General features: G+C 49.7%; 1 protein-coding gene across 3 annotated transcripts in view; it reads right to left on the bottom strand.

Annotated features, from left to right (window-relative positions):
- The window catches only part of LOC308550849 (arylsulfatase D-like), a 13,161-nt gene extending 4,279 nt beyond the window's left edge, over positions 1-8,882 (bottom strand). Inside the window, exons 1-7 of one of the 3 annotated variants that reach the window (XM_081125181.1) lie at positions 8,792-8,882; positions 6,662-6,811; positions 5,887-6,008; positions 3,877-4,002; positions 2,724-3,147; positions 971-1,107; positions 348-485 (exon numbers count right to left, since the gene is read on the bottom strand). In XM_081125181.1, the coding sequence (XP_080981307.1) occupies positions 348-485; positions 971-1,107; positions 2,724-3,147; positions 3,877-4,002; positions 5,887-6,008; positions 6,662-6,811; positions 8,792-8,838 (1,144 nt within the window). In that variant the 5' untranslated portion in view covers positions 8,839-8,882. Of the gene's footprint in view, positions 1-347; positions 486-970; positions 1,108-2,723; positions 3,148-3,876; positions 4,003-5,886; positions 6,009-6,661; positions 6,812-7,697; positions 7,739-7,886; positions 7,943-8,791 lie in introns of those variants that run through there. The other 2 variants (XM_081125182.1, XM_081125183.1) reach the window with 2 other exon arrangements.
- Between the last annotated feature and the right edge of the window lie 150 nt (positions 8,883-9,032).

Below are 9,032 nucleotides of genomic sequence, written 5' to 3'. Positions count from 1 at the left end.
GTAAAATGTGGTCTATAGGAGATGCTCAAAAAATGCCCCTTGAATCCACTTAATTTTTTTAATCTTTCCCCGAGGGCAAGTTTTTATTGATTTGAGAGAAAGAGAGAGAAACAGCGATGGGCTGCCTCCCATACCCACCCTGACTAGGGATCGAACCCACAACCTAAGTATGTGCCCCACCAGGAATCCAACCTGCTATCCTTTGGTGCCCGGGATGACACGCAACCAACTGAGCCACCCAGCAACGGCTGAACCCACCTTTTTTTGACTTCCACTGAGTCTCCACCCTTCACTCATGGGACTCCCTGGGTGCATCTGCCCTTGAACCCTACGTCCAGGGGTCTTACCTCTGTATATTCCATTCCATCCCCCCTGCTGGCCGTGCCTGTCATCTCTCTCCTCCAAATGCCCTCCGTGGTCCGAGGTGAAATACGTGAGCGTCCGGTTTGTCAGACCATTCTCTTCAAGGGCATCGAGAATTTTACCTTCAGGAGAGACGACACGTTTCAGGACAAAGTCAATAAAACAGCATCGGGGACCAGAGCGCAATCACCCCTCCTCTCCACCCGCTTTCTGTATTAAGTCACCGCTTGGTGGAAAGTCAAGCGTGGAGACCCGTCTCCAGGAGACCACAGTGATGGATGTGACTGCAACGTGTCAAGATATATCCCATTGTTCTGATACAGTAGGATCCAGAATAGATATATTTAAATATATTTTTATTGATTTCAGAGAGAGGAAGGGAGAGCGAGAGAAACATCAATGATGAGAGTCATTGATCCGTTGCCTCTTGCTCGCCCCCTACTGGGGATCAAGCCAATAACGCAGGCCTGTGCCCTGCCCGGGAAATGAACCGTCACCTCCAGGTTCATAGGTCGACGCTCAACCACTGAGCCACGCCGGCGGGGCGGTTACCGTTCTTTAATGGTGAGGCCCAAAGTAAGTAATGCTGGGTCATGTCTTGAGTTACCTACAAGCCAGTCCATCTCCTGCACACAGTCTCCATATAAACCGTGCTGGCTCTTCCCGAGAAACTCCTTTGTGACCGTAAGGGGGACGTGCACATGCAGCAAGGAAACAAAGAGTAGGAACGGCCGGTGTTTATTCCTGAAAAGAGAGAAACATCGTTGAAGCAGAACAGCATCTGTGTCGACACTAAGGGGTCCGTTATGGCGAAGGAGAGACTTGAGTTTTGGAAACCGCTACAGATAAAAGGTTGGGTTCCTCAAACTCGCCTGCACAAAAGGTGGGCGTACAAAATCCCAAAGGTGATACAGAGACTCAAATGCTATTAGAACTCATCTCCTCTTAAAAACGTGAGGGTTTAACAGTCACCAGCGATACGTCCGATAAGCGGTTAATTTCCAAAATGTATAAGGGACCCATACGGCTCAACAGCAGGAAAAGAGACAATGCAATTTAAAAAATGAGCCAAGGGCCTGAATGGACATTTCTCCAAAGAAGACACGCAGACAGCCAAGGGACATATGAAAAGATGCTCAACGTCACTCATCATCAGAGATGCAAATTAAAACCACAATGAGGTATCACTTCACACCCGTCAGAATGTGTATTATCCACAAATCACTGAACGACAAGTGCTGGCGAGGGTGTGGAGAAGGGGGACCCTGGTCCACAGCTGGTGGGAATGCAGACGGGTGCAGCCACTGTGGAAAACAGTGTGGAGGGTCCTCAAAAAATTAAAAATGGAACTGGCTTTTGACCCAATGTTCCCACTTCTGGGAATATATTCAAAGAAACACTAATTCGAAAGAATATATATATATATATATGTATATATATATATATATATATATATATATATATATATATATATATGTTCATTGCAGTGTTATTTACAAGAGCTAAGATCTGGAAACAGCCCAAGGGCCCATCCGTAGATGAGTGGATAGAAAAGCTGTGGTATATCTACGCCGTGGAATACTATGCAGCTGTGAAAAAGGCAGATCTCTTACCCTTTGGGACAGCAGGGAGGGACCTGGAGAGTATTATGCTCAGTGAAACAGGTCAGTCACAAAAGGACAAATAACTTATGATTTCACACTTATATGTGGACTCTAATGAGCAAAATAAAGAAACAAACAAAACAAAAACAGGCTCATAGACACAGAGAACAGACTGACAGTTACCAGGCTGGAGGGAGGGCTGGGGGGCTGGGTGAAAAAGGGGGGAGGGATTGAGAAGGACAGGTTGGCGGTTACAGAATAGTCCTGGGGGTGTAAAGTACAGCACAGGAAACATAGTCAATAATATTGTAATAACTACAGATAGTGCCAGGTGGGTACTAGCCTTTTTTTGGGGGGGGGAGAGGGGTCCCTTTGTAAGGTATATAAATAGCTAACCCCTATATTGTACATATGAAACTAATATAACATTGTATGCCAATTGTAATTAAAAAATAAAATTAAAAAAAATCTGAACAGCCCGGCCGGGCATGGCTCAGCGGTTGAGCGTCGACCTAGGATCCAGGCAATCGGGGTTCGATTCCCGGTCAGGGCACATGCCTGGGTTGTGGGCTCAATCAATGACTCTCTCATCACTGATGTTTCTATCTCTCTCTCCCTCTCCTGTCCTCTTTGAAATCAATAAAGATATATTTAAATAAATAAATAAATAAGTAAATAAGTAAATAAATAAATAAATAAATAAATAAAAATAAAAATAAATTTAAAAAGTCTGAACAAAAGCGGGGGTTGAATTACCTTTCAATATAGGAAACTGTTTCTTTTAGCAGAAGGCTCGTTACTCTTTCCAAAACCATGGGCTGCTGGGTGACGTCATGGTTTCTCATCAGGATGCAATTCCAGCGCCTCACGAACCCTAGGCTGGCGTACCAGGCGACGAAAAACAGAGAGAAGAGGATGGCCGCCCCCACGACCGCTCCCCAGGAAACAGAGATGAGCCCGCAGGCCTTGCCGGCTGCCATGGTCAAGATCCCCAAGGCCAGCCACTGGGTGTAACGCCAGAGCTTCACTCTCAGGGCCACATGCAGCTGGGGTGGATAGTCTGGGTCACAGTCCGTCACCAGCGTGAAAGGCATCCCGTAAAAATAGTCGAATCCGTGGCTGAGGGGGTGGTGGCAGAAGTCTGTGCGGGATTCACAGTTGACACCCTGGTGCCATTTTCCTGTACATAGAAACAGCCAGTTGCACAAAAACCCACATTTAAAAAATACATATATATATATATATGTTTTTATTGATTTCAGGGAGAGGGAGAGAGAGAGAGAAACATCGATGTGAGAGAGACACATCCATTGGTTGCCTTCCACACGTGCCAGGACCGGGGCCAGAGACCGAGCCTGCAACCCAGGTCCGTGCCCTTGTCTGGAACTGAAACGGGGACCCTTCAGTCCATGGGCTGATGCTCTAACCGCTGAGCCAAACCAGACAGGGCCCCAAACCTATATTTGTCTGAAACAAATCACGTTGTCAGGATAATTCGGACGTTCCCATGAAAAAGGAGGTAGGAAACGGCAGAATTTGAAACTGAGGAGAAATATAATAGAAATTTGAAAGATAAAGAATGTTCTAGGCCCGGATGGCTCAGGGGTTGAGCATCGACCTATGAACCAGGAGGTTACGGTTTGATTCCCGGTCAGGACACATGGCCCCCAGCAGGGGGCGAGCAGGAGGCAGCCGATCCATGACTCTCATCATTGATGTTTCTCTCTCTCTCCCTCTCCCTTCCCCTCTCTCTAAAATCAATTTAAAAAAATAGAAATAAAAATAAAGAGAAGTCAGATGGATCAGGCACCAAATTTTGGTTCTGACCCGTGACCCCTTTCCCTTGTAGAAACAGGGGATCTTGAAAACCCTGCTTTTCAACGGGACCAAACGACAGGAGCAGGGGTACCTATGAGGCCTGTTGCGTAACCGCGCTGTTGCAGGATTCTCGCAAACGTGGTTTCATTCTCGGGGAGTCCGCCAGAGCCCCCGATCCAGTTAAGGGCCCGAAATCCTCCGTCACTGGTGTCCATGCCTGCAGAGCAGAGACGACAGGGAGATTTTGGTGTCTGCTGGCAGCCATGGGGGCTCTCAGCTGGGGTGAGTCTGCCCTCCCCTCCCTCCAGGGGACAGTCTGCAGGGTCTGGGATTGGTGTCGGTTGTCACAATTGGGGGAGGGGGCACGACTAGCGTCTGGTGGGTATACACATCCTACAGTGCGCAGGGCAGACTCAGCAGAGGGAATCACCCAGCCCCAAATGTCAGTGGTGCTGAGGCTGAGAACCCCTGAGCCTTCACATGACTCTATTTGTCTATCTATCTATCATCTATCTATCTATCTATCTATCTATCTATCTATCTATCTATCTATCATCTATCATCTATCTATCTATCATCTATCTATCTATATCTATATATTTATCATCTATCTATCATCATCTATCTATATCTATCTATCTATCTATCTATCTATCATCTATCTATCATCTATCTATCTATCTATCTATCTATCTATCTATCTATCTATATCATCTATCTATCATCTATCATCTATCTATCTATCTATCATCTATCTATCTATCATCTATCTATCATCTATCTATATCTATCATCTATCTATCATCATCATCTATCTATCATCTATCTATCATCTATCATCTGTCTATCATCTATCTATCGCTATATCCATTTACCTATCCATAGTCATCTGTCTATCTATCCTAGTCAGGGCACATGCAGGCTTGGTCCACAGTAGGGGACGTGCAGGAGGCAGCCGGTCGATGTCTCTCTCTCTTGCTCATTGATGTTTCTCTCCCTCTCCCTCTCCCTTGCTCTCTCTCCAAAAAAACCAACAAAAACATATTAAAAATAAAAAAAAATTAAAAAATATATATATACACACATAAAACGATGCCTGCATTCCTTGGCTCATGGTGGCTTCCTGCGTCATCAAAGTGCAATACTCCAATTTCTCACTCGCATCCTCGCGTCTACTCTGCTGCTTCTCTCCCTCCTGGACCATCCAGCAGCGGGTCGCCACCCCCACGTCCCTGACTTAATGGGACACCTTTCTGGGGGCGTGATTCAGCCCCCAACGCCTTCCCAGACTTCGCGTCAATATTGCTGCAAAAACAGGGTGCCCCCCCCCCAAAAAAACACAGATAGACACCTTAACAGCTGGTATAGCTCAGTGGGTGTTTCTTTTCAGCCAGACTGGGCTTTCAACGAAGAAGATTCATCCTAAAATGCTACTGGAAGTTTGAAAACGCAGTTTAGGTATGAACACTGCCTTGTAATTATTCAAAGTGTGTATGCGGTTTTTTTGGGGGGGACACAGGGTGCACACAGTTTAACGGCTGATCACTCACTTAATTTTCGCTCCTTTTCGGGTTTAACGGATTTGAAACAATGGGTGACGCCAGACTAAGCTTTGAACAAACAAAATTTATCCACTAGACTTTATGGGGACACATAAAAGATAAAGTTTACGGTATGTAACCGGCAACAGTCAATGTATTGAGGGAGCACAGATACCCCACGAAATGATCCTGGATGTTGACGATTCCATTGCTTTGCGTTATCAGCAGGGCCTGGACCAGAGGGTCATCAGTTTGAAAACAGGCGTTGACCAAAAAATTATTCATTTCTATAGATTCTTTTAAATATTGAAAGTGAACTATATACTAATAAACAGGGACTTTATAATCATTCAAAATATATACATTTTTGGGGGACACCCTGTATTTAAACAACTAAACAGACATCACAGTCAGCTACCACCGGAGGGTTTCAGCATTTCCAATTATCACAACTTTTTTTTCCCCCACGACTGCATAAAACACAGTATGTATGTAATTACGAAACAACAAACGAGCGGACACAGACGGGCCCTTTTCCTGGTGGTCCCCACGACACCCACCTGATCTGAAAGCGTGTCTCCCGGTCAGGAAAGCAGCTCTGCTCGGGGTGCAGATGGGGGCGGCCGCCAGGTGCTGGGTGAGCCTCACGCCTTCCCGTGCCAGCCGGTCGATGTTGGGCGTCCTGGGCAAACCACACACATGTCACTGTCAGGAAGGGGGATGTGTGTCCAGCTCCAGCAGATCTTTGCATGGAGAGGCATCGGGAAGGAACTCTATTTGGAAACAGGGTCTTTGCAGGTGGGATGAAGGGAAGGCTCTGAGATGAGGTCGTCCTGGGTCAGGGGGGCCCGACGCCCAAGGACAGGGTCCTTGTAAGAGACACGGACACAGAGACGAAACCACGTGGAGATGGAGGCAGAGACGGGAGGGAGGTGGCCACCAGCCCGGGGATGCCTGGAGCCCCAGGAGCTGGAAGAGGCAGGAAGGACCCTCCCTGGAGCCTCTAGAGGGAGCTCGGCCCTGGGACACCTGGACCTCAGACGTCTGGTCTCCAGGATTGGGGGTGGGGGACAAGAATTCCTGGTGATTTTAGGCCACCCAGTTCATGGTCACTTGTTAAGGCAGCCAAAGGAAACGTACACCCACCCACTACAATTCCCTGTTCTTGGAGAGGTGTAGGGCTCTCTTTTTCCCTGGAAAAATATATTTTTTGGTGTTGAGATCTGAAGCAGTCAGGAATTTCCTTCCTTCTACAGGCCGATTTTAAATGCATCATTCAGCCAAACACACACACACCCCACCACCACCACCACCAGCACCACCAGCACAGGGTACCTCAGTGTGTCGTTCCCATAGCAACCGAGGTCCCCAATGCCAAGGTCGTCGGCCATTATCATGAGTATATTTGGTTGAAAGGCACCGGCTGCTTTTAATTCGCAAATCCTCAGAAGGAAACATACGGTGACTAGAAACGGCCAGCAGTCCCTGGAGGGAAACGCCAAGAGGCAGAGAGAAAGATCTGTCAACGTAAGAAACTTTCACACCTGTGAAGAACTTTTTGTGAGCGTATTTGAGCCAAACTGTGGACAAATTTTGCCCGGACGCAGAATCTCAACGGGATGAGATGATGTTCCGGAGAACGGCAGGTCTGCCCCTTGTTTTATATATTACAATCTAAAGAGGAGACATAAGTGGGTCCCATGAAATCCACGGGTGACAGATGAGGGAGGCGGGAGAAAGCAAAGCGGGGAAACCTCTGGGTTCGGTAGAAATGATAGACACACGTCTTTTACTCAGGTCGGTGCAGGATAGTTAACAGTCAACAATTAACTCAGTAACAACGAGGGGATTTGTAGTATCCACAGAAGGAACCCTGTGCCCTGAGGGGTCCGGAAAAAGGGAAATTACTTGGACATTCCAACGATATGTTATCGTAGATGCAAAAAAGACAATAGACAGGCTCAGTTCTGGTAAAGATGGACCTTTGTCAGGGGAGATGCCAGCCTAGGACCTGACGACCCTCCATAAACTGCTTTTTAGTTAAAACAGTTTTCATTTCAGACCATCCTGGGTGGTTCCTTTAGGCCTCTGAGTTTGCAGGGCCCCCCACAGGCCTCCCCCCCCCCCCAGCTCCTCAAGGTCACCACGTGGCCCCTTTGCGTCCACAGGTCTATGCTGTGGAATGAAAAGTCACTCTTTCAAACCTAGGTTTACGCATTTCCACTAAATGTAGGATTTGCCAAAGAAATGCATCTGCCGCTGGTTCCTTTTGTCCCAATGGCTCGCATAATATAATAGGCGCCGGCAGGGATGTTAGTAAGCGCGGTGCGTAAAACGGATGTTTGCTTTTGGAATCCCGGCCCCTCCTTACCGGGGTACAGAAGATACAAAGTTTCAAGTCTCACTCAGTGAAGGGCGGGGTACAAGGCGGGGCGTTCAGGTTTCGTGCAGGCGCCTCCCTTTCCCGGGGTCGAAGGTGCCAAAAGTCCCGGTTGTTCCGGCTGCGCCATGTTGGAGAGGGTGGGGGGGCCCGGGAAGATTTGGGCAGAGGGGCACTTACATACTAAAAGGCTACATGTAGGGTGATTTGAAGCACCCCAGACGGGACCCGGGGATACAGCAGAGTTGTTTTCGCTACATAGTTACCGCGCGCATTTGAAAGGCCCGTTGCTCGAGCGCCCGGAGCGCGCAGGCGGCTGTTGCGCGTAAAGGGACCCGGAGCGGACGCGGCGGCTCCCGGGCTCTCCCCGCGCTAGAACCCGGAGGGGCACGGAGCTGGGGTAGCCCTGATCCCAATTCCAGCCCGTCCTGGTGGGGGGGGGTCCCCATTTCCCCCATTTCAACCCGGGTGAGAGTCAGGGCGCAGAGCAGCGGTGCTCTAGGGGGACCCGGACTGGGGCGTGGCCAGAGAGTGGGGGGCTCCGCCGAGTTGAGGGGGAGGGGGTCAAGGCCGGACTGGCTGTCTTGGGGGGGCTGTTTTGGGTCGGGGAGAAGGGGACCCAAGACAGGACGGGGTGTGTCTTAGCGTTGGGGGTACGGGAGCGCAGGGCAAGGCGGTGGAGGTCGGGCCGCAGGAAGGGGGGGCCACGAGGGCGTGTCTTAGACTGTGGGGCTCCAGGGAACAGCCGTGCTCGCGAGGCTTTGGGGTTAAAATGTTTTTAGGCAAAGGGGGTGGGGCCAGGGGGGCGTGCCTTAGACTTTTGGGGAGGACCCAGCTAGGCCCCGCCTACCGCCCTCCTTTGTCTCTCTCTCTCGTCCGACCTCTAACCCCTTGGGGCGGGGAATTGTCACCACCGCAGGTCTTTTGTGCCACGTCCCTGCACAGGCCTCGGGCTGTGTTTTGTTGAATTCTAGGCGCACCCTCAGGGCTCTCACTTTGGACTCCCCACTTTCTCCCCCACCTCCACCCCGGGCCCCCAGCCCCAGGTCCCATGGGGGGGGGCTGTGTCCTGGGGTCCCGCGCACCTGGCAGCGGCGGGCGGGGCGCGTCTCCTCTGCACCAAGGGTCCCATGGCGGAGCGCAAGCGACACGCTGAAGCCAGACGCACAGGACTTTGCCCTCAGGGCCTCGCGTTCAAGTCCCGCCCACCGAGTTTAAAAAAATCTGCCCGGTGAGGCCCCTCCGTCCCTAATCTTCTTAATCTCCTGGGAATAAATCTTTGAAACAGGTTTTCCTTCCTTCTGCGAGTTCCCGGTGGACACCCCC

Source organism: Miniopterus schreibersii (assembly GCF_964146895.1).
Source record: "Miniopterus schreibersii genome assembly, chromosome: X".
Lineage (NCBI taxonomy): Eukaryota > Metazoa > Chordata > Mammalia > Chiroptera > Miniopteridae > Miniopterus > Miniopterus schreibersii.
This window is presented reverse-complemented; position numbering and strand designations above follow the sequence as displayed.